The following is a 21,732-nucleotide window of genomic DNA, read 5'->3' as shown; positions in this document are numbered from 1 at the left end:
AATGTTACATAGTCCCCACTATAGTTATAATGGCTTAGCTAACAGATATAAGAGCCTACACTAAGTTAGGAGCAGTAGGAAGGGAGAGAAGATGAGATTTTGAGTTATTCATGAAGTAACTGATAGGATATTGAAGACAATGAAGAAGTCAAAGATGACAAGATTTCAGGATTGGGTAGATGGTGATTCCATTAATTTGATTGCAAAAAACTGGAAAAAGTAGGTTTGGGGACTCAGCTTATGACACGTTGAGTTTGAAACATGTTGCTTTTCTATAGAACTTGGCGTCAGGTTGGTTGTCAAGCAGTTAGAAATTTAGGTCTGAAGCTTAGTAGAGAAAGCTGCACTGGTGATATAGGTTTGAGATTACACAACACTGGGCCAAAGCTGAGTAGTCATGGGACTGGTGGTTCAGGAAGGTACCCAAAGAAAGAGCATTAATGGACATAATCACATTCAAATTCAAATTTACTCTATGTCTAAGTCTGTTAGCATTTATTGATTAAATTGCTGTAAAGTTTATACAATGCTATGTCAAAATATACTATTCCCATCTCACTAACTCTATACCACTTCCACATCTGGCAAATATGGTGGTCAAGTGGCCTCTTCCCAGACAGTCTTGCTTACCTCCCTGCTTCACCAAATGTTTCCAATCTGTTCATGTACATACTTTGTGTTACTCATATAAAACAATTGTGAAAATATAAAATAAAATAGTAGCTTTTTGGCACTGCTTTTAATATTATGAGACATAAAAAGTATCTAGTGTACTATTACATAATTGTACTTTATATCTATTGATTACAGTTTGAATAATATTTTCATGTAATTCAACTAATAAAACCCCTGTAAGATAAGGATAGGCGTCTTTGTTTTAAAAATGAGAACAGTTGAGCCATGTGTGGTGGTGGCCTATGCCAGTAATCCCAGTGACTCAGGAGGCTAAGGTGGGAGGATTGCTTGAGGTCAGAAGTTCAAGACCAGCCTAGGCAACATAGTAAGACCATGTCTTTAAAAAAATTTAATAAAATAAATTAACGAGACATCGTGGCAAGTACCTGTGTTCCCATTCCAGTTACCTATAATCCCAGCTCCTTGGAAGGCTAAGGCAGGAGGATTGCTTAAGCCCAGGAGTTCAAGTCTGCAGTGCAAGTCTGCAGTGAACTATGATTATACCATTGCACTCCAACCTGGATGACAGAGCAAGATTTTGTCTCTTTAAAGAAAATGAGGACACTTATTCAGAGGGAATAAGTGACTGAGGTCATATAGTAATAGTTCTATGTCATACCCAATTTCCTAATATTCAGGGAAATGAGTATAAGCCTGAAAGAAGTGTGTGTGTGTGTGTGTGTGTGTGTGTCTGTCTGTATATGTGTGTGTGTGAGAGAGAGAGAGAGAGAGAGAGAAAGTGAGTGAGAAAGAGAGAGACTGTGTGTATTTTGTATTAATTGATGTGATATGGTATAATATTATATCTCACAACCTGGCTCAATTATCCTCAATTATTTCATCTACTTTGTATTTGCAACTTGTAGCCTTATCTCTTCTTTTTTAACCATCGCTTTGCTGGGTTCCTGGAGTGAGTACTCCTGGGAGGGACTAGTACTGAACCCAGAACTGATGAATAGCAATGAACGCATTATGAGTGCTCTGTAACCATAATGATCTACAGACCAACCCTTTGTACTCTTTTCTTGTATTTCTATCCATCTTTTCAAGTGGATCATGCAAATGAACCAATGTTTTAGCAATCAAATTCAACTTTATATTCTTAGCCCTTTGTTTGCCTTTTACATCAATTCAACAAATCTTCATTGAGTACCTACCTGGCAGTGACTATTGCATGATGGGGAATGTTCTGGATTACAAAGAAGACTAAAACTGATTTTGCCCTACAGATACTTACGGCATAGTGGGAGGAGGCAGGAAAGACTTTCACAAATTATAATTTAAAGTGCTAAGATTGTAAATAGGGGGATTCACAGGGTGTTACAGGAGCCCAAAAGTGGGAACAGATAAGTCCAAAAGTTACAAGTCTGATGACATTTGATATGAAACTCAAGGTATGGGTGATTTAAACATCAAAGAAGGTGGGAAAAGACATTTTAAGTAGAGGAAGCATGTTTAAAAGCTGCAAATTACAAAGGTATACATAATGTTCTCCGATAAAGACTAATTCAGTTTAGCTAAGTTTAAAGTGCACTTGTGTGTGTGCACATATTGCATGTGTTCAGAGAGGAGGGTTGGGGGGATGGGATAGGATGAGGATGGAAATTACGATGGGTAGAAACCTCTCCCGTGTAAGAAAAAAGAAGCTACTGCCTCTTCTTATTTCTCTCTACACACTTGAATTTATAGTCACAGGGTCTCTGTAAGTATAATTCCAGAAAAAATGTGCAAGGATGATATATACAGTCTGTCCAGCAGTGTGACTTCTCAAGTGATTTCAAGTACTGGGTATTGGACGGGTGTGCCCTCTATGACAGGAGACTTCCTTCCACACACAGGGAGGCTGAAACCTGTAGCCTGCAGGCTCGGAAAACCAGCTCAACTGAGGAATGTGGGCCTACAGGCATGAAACCTGGTCTCTTTACCCAGTGTAAACAGGAAGCAAGTGGTGGTTGTAATAAGGAAAACTGAGACTCTAGGCAATGAACTGTTGGCAGGCAGCACCTAAAGCAAACCTGTGGACCAGGCACTCAGCTGGTAAATAATTGGTGGAAAGTCAAGAATAATACCGCGTTCCCCCTGCCCCCACCACACACACTGCTGTAACTGCTATACTTTATCCTAACCAACACACAACCCCTGTGTAACTGGAGTTGTTAAAATCTGACCCTCTGTATTTGGTACTGAAATAAAAGAGAGAGCCAGAGGTGGGTGCATAAAAGCTTTTAGGGAAAAGTATGTGGCTGGTGGTATTCATATCAGATGACACAGCGTTCCTGTCACATAGATTTAGTTCAGGTGCTTGAAATGCTCAAGAGCCAGCTCCGGGACTTGGCCTTTTGTCTGCCTCTCCTTCAATGCACTGCTTGTCACCCTGCTTGTCTCTCTGTAACCATCCCCTCCCCTGGCTTTGAAGGGGATCCTAGAAATGACTGGAAATGAAGTCCATCTGACTCCAGTGAAATGCCAAATCCACTGAGTATGAAATAGTGCCAACTTTTACTTTCTAGCACTTTGATTTTGAGTTCCACAGAGGATTCTCAAGAAATGAAGTTTATGATGAAGCCTGAGGAAGCATTCGCTAATCCAACTGGACAAGATTTACTGATCTATGAAAAGGGATCCTGATAATCCAGAGTGTTACAATAGAATTGTTGAGATGAATTATACTTTGATTTTTAAGAGATCGTGGTTTGATAAGGATGATGAGGATGATGTCAGTGATGATTAAGCAGTTATTACTTATTGATTCCTGGCAACAAGCTTCCTTTATGGCCTTTGCAATATAACTCCAAATTTCAGGCTCATCTCATTCTGCTTTCCTAATCCTTTATATAATATATGAGCACACAAGTGCATGTGTGTGCACACCTCTATTCACAGCGTGTATACAAACCCTTTATTTCACTTAATCTTTTCAACTACCTGATAAATTTGATGCTATTAATATTCTTATTTTATGGCAAAGGAACTATAAAATTCAGCAAAGTTAATAACTTGCCTGAAGTCACACAGCTGTGTGAGTACCATCATTCCAACTTAAGACCAGCTCGGCCTGATCCTATACTTCCTTTAGCTCAGTGGTTCTCAAGACAGGGTGATTTTGCCCATGGGGGACATTTAACAATGTCCCAGTGTCCCAGTGAGATATTACTGGTTGTCACATCTGGGGTGGAAGCCTGTCTGGTATCTGGTGGGTGAAGGATAGGGAGGCTGATTAACATCCTAACATGCAGGAAACATTCTCTCCCATAGCAAAAAATTGTCTGGCCTAAAATAGCAATAGTCCCAAGGTGAAGAAACGTTGTTTTAGCTGTACAGACAGCCACATTTGTGACTCTACTGCATAGAAAACCAGATGAGAGATTTGAGTGGAGGTATAGGTAAAGGAAAAACATAAGAGAAAAAAAGGTTGACTTTTCCCTTGAGTCTGTGGGAAGGCATTGTGGAAGATACAGGATTTAAGCCTGGTTTTGAGAGATTTGTTGGAGAGTGGGCACTATAGATCTTTTTGAATTAAATCATTGATTGACAGAGCAAAAGTTTCCTAGGCAAGTGATTTTCATTTAAAAAGAAACCTTTTGGAAATAAAATCTTACTTGGAACTCAAATATATAAAACTGATGATAAAAATAGAGCAGCTCCGATGTGATTGAAGAGACTGAAACAAGTTACCTGCTTGACTTTTGACTTTTTGTTGACATCCTCTCCTCAAACCCTCAGGTACCTGTTGTCCCAACATTATTCACAATAGCACTTCCTTTCTTTTCAAAAGAATTTAGATCTGGATGATAAATTATATGTAGTCACCCAATCTATGAGGAGATCTAGTGTTCTAAAGAACATGGTTTAAAAATTAATGAATGTAATATTGTCTCCATTTTGCAAGTGAGGAACAAGAATTCTTCCCTAAATATCAGAATTTTAAAACTAAATTTTCTAAAAATTAGAATTTTATAATCCTGCTCATAACAGCAACGTTATAAAGAGAGAACTTCAGCAGTTAAGTCAAGAGACCTGTGTCAGGCCTTGAGCCAAAGCTAAGCCATTGTATCCCCTGTGACCTGCACATACACATCCAGATGGCCAGTTCCTGACTTAACTGATGACATTCCACCACAAAAGAAGTGAAAATGGTCTGTTCCTGCCTTAACTGATGACATTACCTTGTGAAATTCCTTTTCCTGGCTCATCCTGGCTCAAAAGCTCCTCTACTGAGCACCTTGTGACCCCCGCCCCTACCCCCCAGAGAACAACCTGTTACAGATCCCTGTAACATTTAGATCCTCAGTTTACCTACCAGATCCCCTCTACTTTGCCCACAATGCCTAGTATCTTATCCAGTAAGAATTTCCTGAATTTAATTCCCACTCTTTGTCCCATAACCTATCGCGTTTAGGCTATTAGCTTCCCTTTATGAATATCATTCTTGACTTTTGGGTCTGCGATGATTATTATGAAAAATTTACATGCACGGACTTTTTATCTGATTTTTTTTCATGGTCCCAGATTCTACATCCAGTTTCCTACTGAAAGTCTCTAAGAGGATTCCTGGTAAGATAACTCAAACCACATGTCTGCAACAAAATCCTCCATCCCTGTATCTTACTATTTCCAATCTGTACCTCTCCTAGGCTTTCTCAGCTCAGTAATAACATCACCATCTACCCAGTTGATCGGGCCAAAAATCTGGGTGTCATTTTTTATCCTTCTCTTCTCTTCATCCCTAAATTCAGTCACACCAACAAATTCTTTGGCTCGACCCCACTGCCCCCAAAATCCCTAATTTAACCAGTTCTGATGGTCTCCACTGCTACGCTGTCCAAGCCACCATCATATCTTGTCTGGACTCCCAAAGTGAATTCCAAACTCATCTTGCCTTCCTGCTTCCATTCTTAGCCCTAACAGCATTCTATGTTCGACTCCACACAGTAGCTAGGATTATTATTATTTTCAAAATAACATTATACAACATTGAACTCCTTCTTAAAATCACAGCAACCCAAAGCTCTTAATGTGGCCCTGAAGACTCTTCATGCCTAGTGCTTCAACCTCTTTCCTTTGATCCCTGGACTTCTGTCTAACAGGTCTTTTCTGTGTCCCTTGAAGAAGCTAAATTCATGCCTCCCTTACAGCTTTTGCAGGTGCTGCGTTTTCTGCTTGGAATTTCTTCTTCCCATAGCTAGCTCTTTTTCATTATGTGGGTCTCAGTTGAAGTTTTACCTTCCCAGAAAGACTTGCCCTGAATACAGTAAGTGAAGTAACTCTAACTTTCCTCACTTTTTATCCCTTTGCCACATTTTATTTTCCTTCTAGAATTTATCACCCTCCAAATTTTTATTAACATTTTTTGTCTGCGATCACGAGAATGTGAGCTCCGTGACAGCGGGTTTTTTCGCCTGTCTGTTCAACTTAAAATGTCTCTGGAACGTGTTGTAGGCGCTTCATCGATATTTCTTAAGTAATTTCAGATGCCCTTTCATATATCAGTGACAAAGAGAGTTAGTTTACAGTACTAATACAGACGCAAATTATTTGTATACTAACAAAATCTTAAATCAGCTAAAACTAACATGGTACTTGGTAGACTTACATGGATGATAAACAAACTGAAAAATCACATATTATTTCTGACATTAAGAAGCAAAATTGGGCCTGAGGAAAGTTAGTCTTAATAGAGTTAAGCACAGTTATTAACTGTATTAACTTAATAGAGATACATTTAACCATTTCTGTTTAAGAAGTAAGAATAACTGCAGCCCCAGGACAGAAGTCAACTTCTGTGAAGACTGGCTGGGGAGGTGAGTATCTCTCAACTTAATCTACAGTAACTAACTTTGTGCCTTCTTTTTTTCTTCTTCAGTTGTCTGGGTTCATGTCTAAGCTTGTTCCAGCTATCCAGAATGCCCACAAGAATTCAACTGGATCTGGAAGCAGAAAGAAACTGATGGTGTTAACCGAACCCATTTTGATTGAGACCTACACAGGGCTGATGTCATTCATTGGAAACCGCAACAAACTTGGCTATTCCCTCGCCCGTGGGAGTATAGGTTTTTGAGAGTCTTTTTGGTACCATCAGTATATCATCCAAAGATATGCCACTTGAAAATTTCATTTTGGCCCACCCTATTTTTAGACTGAACCAATTATTTTTAAGTAATACTTCATGATTTTGAATATTTAGTATTTCCGAAAATTTAAAAGCTTGATTGGATTGATTTAGACCTCATACAGAATAACCAAATTTTCTTAAAACTAGAAAATAAATTCTGCTGAGCCTATCAAGTACTGTTATCAAATGAGTGCCTGATCATCAACTTAGGAAAGAAGACTCTGTAGGTCCTGTTGCTTAAGCTCTCTAAATGTAGGCCTTTTTTTTTTTTTTTTGAAGTCTTGGTCTTCAGCCCTCTTATCCTGATTTATTCTCTCATTGGGGGTCTCACTGTCTCTCGTATTTTAGCTACCACTTTATAAGGATGACTTCCCAATGTATATTCCCATTCCCAGTATTTATTCCAAGATTCAGTTTTGCATTTCTGTCTGCTAATCATCTAAATATCAGTGTCCCAGTGGCCTCTTACATTGAGCATCATCAAAATCCTGGATTTCTCTGTGGTATTTATATGGTCCCAGTTATCCATTCCTGAAGTCCATCAATTTTGATTTCTCTAGATTCCTTGCCAATGACATCCTATATATGATCCCATCTCTATATGGCTGCATTGTATTCCAATGCCCAAATGTCAAACGGGAAGCTCATTCTTTTATCAAAATTGTTCATCTATTCTTCCTTTCCATGCTTATAGCTGTATTATTAGATCAGGTTTTTAATTCTGCTCAACAAATTATTACCACAGCCTATTAAATGGAATCCCTACTCCAAGGCTAACTGTTTCAATCTATCCTACATTTGGTTTCTAGCTCATTTACTTTTGCCATCTTTTGTTCAAATATATTTTCTTAATAGCAGATCTTTTTCTTCTAATGAAATCTTTTGTAGAAGCAGTATATACAAAGCAGATAAAAGTAGGATCACTATGGTTGGAATGAAGATGAGAATGCCACAGGCATCTTTCTTTGTAGGCCTCAGAGGTGCTCCATATGGAATGTCCATGGATCGGTTTTGAAGACCATGTTTCCAAAAACACTGTCCTAACACTCTATTCTCATTGCTCTTTTCCCTCTTATTTCCTCTTTGTCCCTTCCTGACTTAGATCTAATTTTCAACAACCCAGGAAATTATCTCATATGTTTGCATCTCTCAAGTTTCTTTTCTTTTTTATTTCAGAATCTTATTTTATCTAAATTTATTTAGGAAAAAAAGCTTTGAATGTTGACTACATAGACATTACTACAATAAGCTTTTTGCCTTTCTCAAGACTCAAAATTGACACATCTTGGTTTATATTTAAGTAGAAAATTCCAGCCAACTTTTTTTTTTGACTTTTATGTGAAGTTGAAAAGCTTGCTTTTCAAAGAAGATTTGTCCTCTGATATATTTATAAACATCAATTTAATGCAGACATTCAACCCCAAACCTTGAATAACTCTCATTTTATTTTGTCTTTGTTTACTTCCATTAATATTTTTTTATTTCCCTCTCTTCCGCCTTTACAGCACCCACTTTTTCTTCCCCCCATGATGGCAAATATTGTTATAGTCCCCAAGGCAGGGAACTTCTATTCAGACTGTAAAAGGAAATGTTGAAATCCATAGCTGTCCTGTCAACAGTAGTGGAATGAAAAGTCGTTGGATTGTTTTGGCACTGGTTCTGAAGCAGGCATAATTGGCAAATTATTATAATACTGCTGCCCGAAAATCCCCATTTGCCTCAAGATAGTGGCATTTATTGGCAGAAGCCTCTGAAATGTCCAACACATTCTTTTGAGTTACCATTTAAGGATCAGCCTGACAATCGACTTCTCTCTGCACATTTGTCCCCTTTGTAACCTAAGCCAGACTGTTCCCAAATGACCTTCTAAAGGACACAGTGCACCATCATCAATGGAAACAGTTCAGAAAGGATGACAGGAGGGAGATGTTTCTTAGTTCTGAGAGGCAGTCTGTAACAATGGGATAAGCATTTAATGGAATCAAAGCTGTTTTGCATAAGGAGTGAACTGAGAGATGACATGAGGGTCTTTATGAATTCCCTTCATATTTTGTAAAAACTGTCATATATAGGATATCCCATTAATGGAAAAAGGGGATCTAGAAAGCAGTATTATGACCAGAGGGTGAGAAGATTTAGGAATTTGGATAGCAGTTCAATATAAGAAAGGACTTCTTACAGTTATACATTTTCAATGATGGAATGGGTTGCTTTAAACAGTGAGCCCACTATCACTTGGTATGTTCAAGGAAAGACTAGATAAAGTAGATATTGTAAGAGGAAGTGCTGTGTGATACCATTTGGAGAAATGATTGACATAATCTTTTAAGGCCAGTGACCCTATCATTTCCCAAATAATTGTTGCTAGTACTTAGTTAATTAGACCCATTTTTTCCTTAGGAAAGAGTTGGATCAATCATGGGAGACCCTGAAAAATATCCTTAACTTTCCTAAGGTTTAATGTCTTCTTCTGCAAAATGGAGACAATTATATTACTTTTGCTTATTTCATGAGGATTCAATGAAATGAGGTTAAATTCTTTTATTAAACAGAAAGTTTTGAGTATTTGCCTAGACAGTGATGTGACTTTTGCAGGAGAAGGTGGGAAAACATCTAAGGGAACTAAATTTCCTCCAAAAATTGTTTCTTCATTACCATGGACCTACTGATCATAGTTTTCTCGTTTTGCACTTGGTGTCCTTACGTGGGCTCTTTGTCTTTAGGCTCAACAGGGAGCCACAACCCAGGGGACCTATATGTACACTTGGAGTTTTTATCAGATTATCATTTGAACTTACCACTACAGTTTAGCAAATGCCATCATGAGTTTGATTGATGATAGGAGTAGACACAAGATATGTTAAGTATAGTACAAAGCATTTCATAACCAAAATGTCATGGTTGGAGGTCTTCATTATTTGATCTTTATCTCATTCAGGAATTTCCACTAGAAAAATCTCTGATAAGCTTTATTTCAGAAACTGCTTGAACAACTCCATTGACAAATGTCTCACTGTCTTCTGATATATCGTAGGCAGTTCTGAGGGTGAGAAAGTTCAAAGGAGATAGATATTTTAACAAAACAGGAGGAGTTTTAAACAATCACCAGGACTCACTCCTTGGTGGTCAATTTGGCCTCTTTGGAGGCCTGACCTTTGGTCATCTTAAGGTCATCTAAGGCAGAAAAGAGAAGCTCACTTATAAGTTGGCTACTTTTGAATCATTTGCCTTGAGGTCCATTTTTTATTGAGTCTTTGTTGAAACATCCTGAGGAAGCCAATTTATAGAGTTCTGGTGATAAGAAGGCAGAAAAACCATGTAAATTCAGTGCTTTTATTTCACAGAAGGTGAAGCAAAGGCCTAGAAACTAAAAAGACATTTCTGAAAAAGAAGATGGTGATTTTTTGGAAATACTGAGATTAGATTAGACTATATCTTCCAATTTCTATCCCTAGCCCACTGTTCTTTCCAATATAATATCTGTATTCCCTGGGAAAGACTTGACATCTGAATTGATGTGTCATAGTTGTGGAGATAATTTTAAAGGGAGAAAACAATAGGGCACAGCCATTTGGGAGGAATTTCCAGAAATTGCCATCATTTTCTTAAAGGCTAAGGACACTCACAGAGCTCTCTGGTTTCCTATCTGATAAAAAAAAAAAAAAGCCCAAACAAAGCTGCGGAAGCTGGCAGAGCCAGCAGATATTTTGTAAGGCAGCTTCACCTCTGCTGGCATTTTGTGGGGCAGGAGAGGGGGAGGGCAAAAGTATTAAATTTAGGCTTAAAAGCTCCTCAGAAATTCTTTATACACAAGAGACCAAGTTGGAGAAAAGAAGATGACTTGTGCCAAGGGGAAGAAAGAGAGAGACTAATGCCTGTGGTTTTCAAAGGTTAACAACAACATAAAAAAGCCAAGGTATTTGCACAGGGATGAATGCTCATTGGCTCTTGGCCAACAATTATACAAGGGCTTGTGCCCACATCCTGTAGCTGTGGTTTAGGGACGCTGCTCATGAGTGACTTCTTATGCTTAGTGGCAGGAAACTTTAGTCACTGATGTGTAAACTCACCTTTGGTCTGCACCTCCCACAACGTGCTCCGAAAGCAGTTAGGGGACTAGGCCTCTTGATTTCCTTGTAGATACCAGTTTCCCAGAAGCTAAGGAAAAACTCTGTTTGAGGCCTTGGAGTTACTGAGAGTTGACCAATACTTGCCTTATTCTACCTGATTTTGGCAACTGCTTAGGATAATTCTGTATCCACAAAAAGGAATTATGATATCCCCTGCTAAACGCTCTCTTTAGCCTCAAAGCCCAAAACCAAAAAAAGAGAGCCGTATTTCATTGCAGGCCTGCAGCCAATGTGAAATATGAGGAATAAAGTTATGAGACTGCTTCTCAACCTAGATCTCGTATCTCGTGTGCTATTTTACACTCAATTTTAAGAAGTTCTTAGTAAACATCTCAGTCCCCTTTTCAGTGACACCAAATGGAATTTGCAAGCCCAGTTTAATTAACTCCTATGTTTTTACGGTAGATATGACAGATCATGATATATTATGGATGCGTTGAGATCAACTTTTCTGAACCACCAACTTGTCTGTCGTGTCCTGCCCACAGTGCTTACCCCATGCATCTCAGAAATTCCTTTTCCTTTCTTTAATATTCTCTGCTCACTCTTCATGGAATCCGAGATTAGAAAGGATCTTAAAGGTCATGTAGTTTAGCCTCCTTTGGTTGAGGTAGCAGGAATGCCCTCAACCAAAACATGCACAGCAGATGGAAAATCAGCTTCTGTGTGAACATTCCAAGAGCCCAGAACTCCTTGCTTTCTAAAGCAGTTAATTCCTCCACTGAGCAACAGCAAGTAGAAAGTTTTTCTGGACATTGCACCCAAACCTCTCTCCTTAGAAATTTATGGATTTGGTGCTAGATCTTCCTTTGAAGGAATCCCAAATAAATTAATTTTCTAGTTCACATATTCACACTTCAAATAAAGGCAGGTGCTCTCCTAAAAGGTGGTCATTTTATTTTTGCATTATTTTGTATTTAGAGACAAAACTCCAGTGACCACAATCATTTTTAAATATGATGCATTATCCAGAGTCCTTATCGAGCTTGTCTCTTGCTTGTAGACTATTCTGTTTGGTTAACACTTCTTTTAAAATATTATATTCAACACTTGTCTTGGCAGTTCATGTATAGATTAATCAGTGCAAATTAGAATAGAATTGTTCTTTATTTGCCACTATACTGTTATTAATAAAATCCAGGTTTCTTCTATCACGCTGTTTGTTCACATGAAATGTATGAATAACTTCATACTATAATAGAATATATAACTATTTTCCTGATTGGGTAAATTCATTGAAGGCACAAATGAGACCACTTTAGCATAGATTACTTTTACTGAAATTGTGTTAGTTCTGAGTAATTACTGTTTTCTTTTCTAACTTTTTAATTTATTTTCTAAATTATTTGCTTGACACTTTATCCTATAAATTTTGCCTAAGTCACTGTTAAACTTACTCCTGTCTAGCATCTGGCAACCACCATTGTTTTTAAATGAGTTTTTTTCTCTCTTCAGTCTAGAGGACAAGGTGGGCATGATTATTGTGATGGACAGCAGAGTCAAAGCAGTAAACAGATGTTTTGATCCACAGAGTTCTCTGGAATTAGTTAGTTGATCATGGTGTCCCTAGAACAAAAATAGATGGACAGCCTACTTAAGTCTTATTTAACCTGTGGAAACAGAAATGATTTGAAGTCTGACTTGAATCAGCAGCTGCCACTCCAGGATACCATCATCCTGACTGAATTCAGGGATCCCAATTAAATGGCAGCAGTTTCCACTGTCATGCTTGCCCACAGAGAATGGCCACCATGCAACTATTCAAGAATGGTAGAATTTCCCTCAGAAATGTATTTCTGGCTTTGGGGTTGAAAGCATCTTTGGAACTTCTTAGGGGACATAGAGGCTAAGTGAAAAGATTGTACATAATAAAACCGCGTTCACATCCCAAGCTCCCCAAACCTTTAGATGCCTTCCTCTGGCATTTCAAGTTCCTTAATGTATACTTTCTTTAGGTCGATGGTTTAGTTAACAAAGCAAACTATTAGAGCCAGCCACTGTTAGTGTCTCAAATACATTGGATCAAGAATCTTGGCCTGGTCTACTCTAATCAATAAATTCTTCATGTTCCAACATTATGCTTCTGATCTGATAACCTTGGAATCAGTGCCCATACATGTTCTCCCTCTATAGATATAAGTTGGCAAAACCTTACAATTATTTTAGAATTTATTTTACTGTCTCATGAATCACACTTGTTCACTTACTTTTTAGGAGTCATATCTGTTTATAGGTTTAGAAACAATGCAGAATGAGAATGAATTATCATACATTTAATCAGATGCTGACTCCAACTACAGCTATTGATCTAGATGTAGTTTTGTTGCTTGAGCCAAACAATACATTCCTTGGCACCTGGTATGCAGTTATTGATCTGGAATTTCTTTTTCTTTTTCTTTTCTTTTCTAATCTATTATTAAGATTATGAAAAGCAGTTTGCTTTCAGCTAGTAGAGCCAGCAATATACTCAGGGTTATTATATCAACCTTCTCACCTTATGTCATATTCTAGTCAACAGGGATCTTGATCACGTCTCTGTTCTACCAGACATCATGCTGGTCCATTTCATTGATGATATCATGTTGATTAAACCAGGAAAGCAGGAAGTAGTAACTGTTCTAACATGTACATAAAACATATGCATGAAAACGTATCACCTCAAAATTCTTTTCTTTGTCACCAAAAAGTCACATCAGTAACCTTTGTAAAGGATCAGTGGTCTGGGGCATGTCAATATATGCATCCTAAGGTAAATGGTAAATTTCTGCCCCATGTGACTAAATTTCTTAGTTAACCCCTCAATACTTAATGGGGTTCTTTAGATGTGAAGGTAACATATGCCTCATTTGGGTCTGCTACTTGAATACATTGACCAAGTAATCCAAAAAGTTGCCAGTTTTGAGTGGGGCACCGAATAAGAGAAGAATCTGAAACAGGTCCAGGCTACCATGGAATCTGCCTTACCACTTGGGCTGTATACCCCAGCAGATCTAAAGGGGCTCAAAGTATCTGTGGCAGATATAGATGATGGATGGATCCTTTGTTCAGTCCCTGTAGGTGAATCACTGGGTAGACCTCGGAATTTTAAGCACAGATATGCCATCCTCCCAGAATTTTTTTTTTTTTTTGAGAAACAGCTGTTGGCTTGTGACTGAGCTTCATTAGAAACTTAAGACTCTTTGGGAGGCTGAGGCAGGTGGATCACCTGAGGTCAGGAGTTTGAGACCAGTCTGGACAACATGGCCAAACCCCGTCTCTACTAAAAATACAAAAATTGTCTGGGCATGGTGGTGGGCATCTGTAATCCCAGCTACTAGGAAGGTTGAGACAAGATAATTGCTTGAATCTGGGAGGCAGAGGTTGTGGTGAACCTAGATCGCACCACTATACTCCAACCTGGATGACAGAGCAAGACTTTGTATCAAAAAAAAAAAAAAAAAAAAAGAAAGCAAGAAACTTAATACTTGGCCATTTGGCCATACGCTGTCAAGTTGCCATGCAGCCTAAGAATGTTCTAGGTGTTGTCTGACCCATCAAACCATAAAGCTGGGCATGCACAATGGCATTATATTATATTAGAGATGATATATACAAGATAAGGCTTAAGTAGGTCCTGAAGGCACAAATAAGTTGCATGAGTAAGTGTCCCAGAAGACCATAATGCCTGTTCCTACTAAATTTTCTTCTCACTTTTTTTCTATTTCTTTTTTTTCTCTTTATTTCTTCTGAAAAACAAATGGAATACATGTGCAGAATGTGCAGGTTTGTTAAATAGGTATGCCTGTGCCATGATGGTGTGCTGCACCTATTGACCCCTCCTGTAAGTTCCCTCCCCTCACCCCTCACCCCGCAACAGGCCATGATGTGTGTTGTTCCCCTCTCTGTGTCCATGTGTTCTCAATGTTCAACTCCCACTATGAGTGAGAACATATTTGGTATTTGGTTTTCTGTTCCTGTGTTAGTTAGATGAGGATGATGGTTTTGAGCTTCATCCATGTTCTTGCAAAGGACATGATCTCATTCCTTTTTATGGCTGCATAGTATTCCATGGTGTATATGTACCACATTTCCTTCACACGGTCTATCATTGATGGGCATTTGGGTTGGTTCCATGTCTTTGCTATTGTAAATAGTGCTGCAATAAACATACATGTGAGTGTTGTGAGTTATTGTTAAGCTGATTCTTCTCCCGCCTAATTCACACCTATGGCTTTCTGGGAAGCTCCTTGTGACCAATGGACTGAGGAAAACAAAATGAACTTGATTTAGAGATACTTCTGCTATATCACCTGAAAATGAACAACTACAGTATTGTACTCCATGGTGATCCCCAAAGACAGTAGTGAGAGAAATTTCTCCTAGTGGGCCAAATAAATTAGCTACCATTTCCATGTTCTGCCTCGGGACTGCCTTCCATTTTATAAGCGAAGAAACAGAGTTCTGAAATAATAATATGACCCAGTTATTGTCAGACATACCCAAGAAAGCCACCACAGCTTGCTAGTGGCAGAGACGTGATGCTGCTTCTTCCATTTTGCCTATTTCAAACTGGGTTCAGTTTCGCGTAACATAAACAATTTCACTATTTTAAACAGAAAATCTTTTAAAGTATGGAATAAAGTACTTACAATATCATTAGAAAAGCTGGAGACATAAGCTCTAGGGCTGGGATTCCAGAAGTGACTCCAGAACGACACAGAAAATTTGACTTACCAAGCTACTGGTTTTCTCTGCCATTGCAGAAGGCTACACAACCAGGAACCTGCTATTCTTATTATTTATTTATTTATTTATTTATTTATTTATTTATGATGGAGTCTTGCTCTGTTGCCCAGGCTGGAGTTCAGGGGCACAATCTTGGCTCACTGCAACCTCCACCTCCTGGGTTCAAGCTTGTTTCCCGTCTCAGCCGTCCTAGTAGCTGGGGTTATAGGCGCATGCCACCATGCCCAGCTAAGTTTTGTATTTTTTGTAGATATGGGGTTTCACCAGGGTGGTCTTGAACTCCTGATCTCAGGTGATCCTCCTGCCGTGGCCTCCCAAAGTGCTGGGATTATAGGCGTGAGCCACAGCACACTTTCAGCTGCTAAAGAAAGTTTGGAATGACATTTTACTATGGGGGAAAACACTTGTAGACAAAGAGCTGAGTGATGTACAGAGTGCCTGGTATAAGCTTGTCAGTTTCAGCACAGAGCTCAGTTAGCAGAATCATAGGCCACATCTAAAGTAAGCAGAATTTGATGACCTGATCGGTACTCTGGCCAGAATAGTAGGAAGATCAGGAAGAAGGACCCAGCCAGAACCTGCTATTCTAACAGCAGGATCTCATCACCTTAGATACAATCTAATAACTGCTGGTTTCAGAACCACATTGTGTCTGCTAGATTTGCCCCAGCAAAATGGGTGTGACACATTCTGCCCCCTTCCTCCTTATTTGTCCTGAAGCAGAACCTGGGGAGAGCATTTCATTTCTATCTTTTAATAATAATTGCAAAAAATTATTGAGTGTTTAATGTGTCCCAGACAGCGTGCTATGATCTTTACATTAATTACATCAATGAATCTTCAAATAACTTTCTCAAGGATATAATAATATCACCACTTCAATTTTGAGATGAGGAAAGTGAAGTAGGAAGAGGCTAAGAAACCTGGCAAGCGTTGTGTACTCCTTGGAAGAAGATCTGCATTAAATTAGAACTTACTCCTATCCAGAACCTAGCTACAAAGGAATCTGAAAGTTTTAATATTTAGCTTTCTGACGTCTGTAGTACAGAAGACCTGCTAGAATCAGGCTGGAACAGATTGAGCTTGTCATTCCAGTCCACTAGATTCACAAGCTGACTTATATTAAAGATAATTATTAAACTCTTTCTCCCCTGATTGACTGTGAGCCCCTTGAAGATATCTCAGTTTGTTCTCTAGCACAGCCTTGTACTTATATTAGGCAATCAATAAATGGGTCTTATGATGTGGATGCCCCCAGACGTTTTGGTTTCAACCCATTTCGGTAGCACATGCTTAAACTTCTGTGAAACCACTGCCTTTTTTTGTGGTCTGGTTTTACAGAGCAGCAGCCCAGGTTAGGACTTCTCCCTAACTTTAGAAAGAAATTTTATTTTGTTTTCACCAAATGCCTTTTTATTCCTCAAATACTTTGTTGTGGTTACATCAACAGCACCTAGCAACAATCAGAATGTGCATAGCTAAAGAAAGTGTGGAAAGACATTTTACTATGGGGGAAAAACATGTAGACAACAAGCTGAGTGATATACGGAGTGCCTGGCATAAGCCTGTCAGTTTCAGAGCAGAGCTCAGTTAGCAGAATCATAGGCCACACCTAAAGTAAGCAGCGTATGATGACCCGATAGATACTCCGGCAAGAAGAGTAGGAAGATCAGGAAGAAGTAATAAGTCGAGGCTCTCCTGGCCTGCTAACAGCTTTAAGAAGAGTGAACTGCAAGCAGTAGAGACCAGGCATCTGACTCTAGGGATTTTTAAGATGATGCATCAACAATAGAAGTGGGGAATGTAAAAAGAAAAAATAATGACTTTCATGGGAAATATAATGTGTTCAGATTTGGATAAGTTGAGTTTGAAAGGGTAGGGGAGATCAAGTGAAAACAATTAGCAGGTCCATATGAAGGCAAGTTGCTCAGGAGATAGAGTCGTTGCTTGGATATAAAGGTCAGGGATTCATCCAAGAATGAGTGGTAGTTAAAACTGTAGGAGTGGATGAAATTGCTCAGTGTGAAGGTATAACTATCCAAAAACTTTCTGCAATAATGGAAAATTCCATAATTCATTATGGAATCATAATTCATTCTATACCATCTGGCACAGTAGCCACTAGCCATGAAATAAGAGAGGTGAATATTAGGAACTGAAATTAATTAATTAAATGTGTATAGCTGCGTGTATCTAGAGGCTATCCTATTGGACCACATAGGTGTAGAATGAAGAACAGAGATGACTGAGAATAAAATCCTTAATAATAGCAATATCGCATATCTGATGTTATTTTGATGCTACCAAAGATAGGAAATAACACATGCCTTATGAGTGGTTTATTTTCTTTTATGTTTAATCAAATGGTAAATATATTAAAATTATATAGACAAGCTTATGTTGAAAACCAGCAGCTTCCCAACCCACCTCTTCCTACTTCCAACTTAGTGATAATTCATTTTGAGGACCTTTCTTTCTGGTTCTGCTGCTATAAATCCAAAACTCTAAAAAAAAGTTCATATTTCTATGTATTAATTAATCATCTTCAGATATTATCTATTAATTTCCATCTATGAAAGACCAAAACTTGAAACCATGCCCCAAAGAGTTAAAGATACCAATGACTAACCGAAATTCTTGAGTTTGCAGGAGGGCAGATAAAAAATTAAACAACTTTTTCTTTTTTTTTTTTTTTTGAGGCAGAGTCTCGCTGAGTGCAATGCCGTGATCTCGGCTCACTGCAACCTCCGCCTCCCGGATTCAAGCGATTCTCCCTGCCTCAACCTCCCGAGTAGCTGGGACTATAGGCACCCGCCACCACCCCCAGCTAATTTTTGTATTTTTAGTAGAGACGGGGTTTTGCCATGTTGGCCAGGCTGATCTCGAACCCCTGACCTCAGGTGATCCCCCCGCCTCGGCCTCCCAAAGTGCTGGGATTACAGACCTGAGCCACTGCGCCCGGCCAAAACTTCTTAAGAGCTGAAACTCCCCTTGTAAGATAATTAAGCTGACTGAAATCAGCCGGAACCAATATGGCTGACTGGAGTTTGTGCAGAAGCCTGCTGATGTTACAGCTTGAATTTCCACCAAATGTTTCATACCAGTTCCCCAACAATTTGCACATGCAATCAATGAAGTAGCATGAAAAGATAACTTCACATGCCCTAGGAACTTCCAGACCTCCCCTTTCTTTCCACCAATCACCTACTCATCTCAGAATCCACCCCTAGAACTTTTCTAATAAAATTACTGCCTTAAAGCCAGCTCAGGGAGACAGATTTGAGCTGGACTCCGGTCTCCTTGTTCGTTGACTAGCAATAAAAAGCTTTTCTTGGCCGGGTGCAGTGGCTCATGCTTGTAATCCCAGAACTTTGGGAGGCCGAGGCGGGCGGATCACGAGGTCAAGAGTTCAAGACCAGCTTAGACAACAAGTGAAAACCCGTCTCTAATAAAAACACAAAAATTAGCTGTGCATGATAGCGGGTGCCTGTAATCCCATCTACTCAAGAGGCTGAGGCAGGAGAATCACTTGAACCCAGGAGGCAGAGGTTGCAGTGAGCCGAGATCATGCCACTGCACTCCAGGCTGGGTAACAGAGCCAAACTATGTCTCAAAAAAAAAAAAAAGCTTTTCTTTTCTCCAAACCCCGTGTTATTGAATTGGCTTCTAGCATATAGGGCAGTGAGCCCCTCATGCTTGGTGACAGACTTAGTTTATGTACACTATATTCCACATCTTCTTCCCCTTTTTCCTTAAACACTTATTATTTTCACCACTGAGTACAGTTGTTACTTAAATAATATGGTTTACTTCTGTTTCTTTATCACCTTTAGTTTCTATCTCACCTTTCCTCTATGAAAATAAAAATATTAGTGAGATAACCCAAGCTTCTTTTTCCAGCAAATTTTATTTTTTGCCTTCTTTCAAATATGCATTTACTTCTGCATGGTTCAGGGTGTAAGCTTTTGCATTCTGTTCTGTGACCATATTAAATGATTCATGCTTGTCTATATCTAGTGGTTCTGAGGGAGTTGGTGGTGGGCTGGTGGAAGGAGGCAGATGAAGTATCAATTATCTACCAGGTAGCTTTAGTTCCCCATCTCATTTTACTGGTGCAAAAGCATAACTCATGGTCTATATGTCTTCAGTTTCAAAGATCATACTTTTCTGAGATTCTCTTTCAAGCCTACACATTATTAATATCTTTGGTTTTCCAGTGACTTAGTCAAATCATTCTATTTCTCTCTGCTTCCAATCAAAACACAGAGAAATAGAATGACTTGACTAAGGTCATATTACTCGGGGTTGGAAAGTTGAGATCAGTTCTGATGACACATCACCTCACAAATCTGTTCTCACTAACATTTCCTAACGAATAAAGTTTGCAAAAAAATTATGGGTTGGGATTTTTGATTTAGATTTACAATCCATAGTGCAGGCTGGAGCAAAGACATTTGAAGCTTGTGTGCTGTAACCACATTTTCTTTCAAGGAACTCTAGAAATGTCTCCAGGCATCCAGGTGCTTCATGAGCCCAAGTCGACAAACGCTTACCTATGGGTAAAGAATCATCTAACATTAAACTAACATTTACCAAGCACTTAGGTGTTGGCATCTAAGCTAGGATATTTCATATATATTATCTTATTTAATTCCTGCAGCAACCTCTGTAAGTAAATAGAGGTATAATTGAAAAGTTTGCATTTCAACAATTTAGCACTGTATATTTAGTCCTCTCCATCTCTAAAATGCGGTAGAATAATCTGTGCCTCAGATTTTCAAAAGACAAATTGAATTTGATAAAATTAAATGAGACTAAGTGGTTTGGTTGCTTGGGAGATAGGCAGTATACAAACATAACACTGATGAGTAATAGTGAAGTATTGTAAGGCTTTGTTCTTGCTACCCGTAATGCAATTGACCCAAAGGGATTGGCATTAGGGAACTGTTTCTGGATACAAAGCAAAAGACTCCAAACACTCTTGTAAATTTCTAAATTCCAGTGAAGACGGTGCTGGAGTGACTATACAACAAGGATGGTTCCTGGCCACCAAAAGCAGCCAGGAAGCTTCCTGTTATTCTCAGTAATCCTGTGATTAATATAAAACCACTAAAGAGGTATTCCAGGCAAAGGACAGATTACAATTTCACAGAAACTGAAGCTTTTATTAATTTGAAGGGGGCTGTGTGTGTGTGTGTGTGTGTTTAAAGATGCAATTCTAAAATTCCTTGAAAGAAAAGACTCTCAACTCTTGTTCTGTTGCTCTGTCTGGAATGTAGTGGCACAATCATAGCTCACTGAAGCCCAGAACTCCTGGGTTCAAGTGATCCTTCCACCTCAGCCTCCTGAGCACCTAGGACTACAGGTGCACAGCACCATACCCAGCTAATGTTTATCTATTTTTTGCTGAGGCAAGGTCTCACTATGTTGCCTAGGCTGGTCTTGAACTCCTGGGCTCAAGCATTCCTCCTGCCTCGGTGTTCCAAAGGGTTGGGATTACAGGCGTGAGCCACTGGGCCTGGCTGCGAGTAGACTCTTTATTTTTTAAAGAAAAAAGAATACAATACTATAAATACAAAATCAAAATCAGACACAAAAATGCATATTTTGAAAGAAAAATAAATCTCAACTTATTATAGACATTACAAACCTGATAGATATTTTAAAAAATCAAACATCTAAAAACCTTGATACCTTTATTAATGAACAAATCTCTGTAATTCTTTATTCATACTCGTTCTTGACTACATATTGCTGGGTCACCTCTTCATATAAAAATAGAGTTTTAAAATTTTCTTTTTCTGTAAAGGGAATAGAAAGATAATTTCATGTTATTTCAGTTGATTGAAATGTATTTTTATAAAATTATTGATAGTTTAGAAAAGTTTTATTCAGCTTCATAACTGATAATGATTTTATACATTTTAAACATGCTTTTCAAATTTAGGAAAATATTTATGAAGTTTCTTTCACACATGAGATTTGAGATTTGGAAAAATTTTCAGACTACCTCCTGGTTTGTATATTTTTAATCTCATTTTATTTTGTTACCCTCATGCTTCCTGTGCTGTCTACCTTGGGGCGCATTCA

At 38.7% G+C, this 21,732-nt stretch overlaps 1 protein-coding gene across 8 annotated transcripts in view; it reads left to right on the top strand.

Annotated features, from left to right (window-relative positions):
- LOC105470876 (tumor protein p63 regulated 1) overlaps positions 1–15,292 on the top strand; it is a 233,349-nt gene extending 218,057 nt beyond the window's left edge. For 7 of the 8 annotated variants that reach the window (XM_011723150.3, XM_071090669.1, XM_011723152.3 and 4 more), the window contains one exon: positions 6,539–15,291. In XM_011723150.3, the coding sequence (XP_011721452.1) occupies positions 6,539–6,733 (195 nt within the window). In that variant the 3' untranslated portion in view covers positions 6,734–15,291. Of the gene's footprint in view, positions 1–6,538 lie in introns of all 8 variants that reach the window. The other variant, XM_011723155.3, reaches the window with a different exon arrangement.
- Positions 15,293–21,732: the final 6,440 nt, after the last annotated feature.

Source organism: Macaca nemestrina, chromosome 2 (genome assembly GCF_043159975.1).
Source record: "Macaca nemestrina isolate mMacNem1 chromosome 2, mMacNem.hap1, whole genome shotgun sequence".
NCBI lineage: Eukaryota > Metazoa > Chordata > Mammalia > Primates > Cercopithecidae > Macaca > Macaca nemestrina.
The sequence above is the reverse complement of the archived record's forward strand: the minus strand, read 5'-3'. Positions and strand labels throughout refer to the sequence as shown.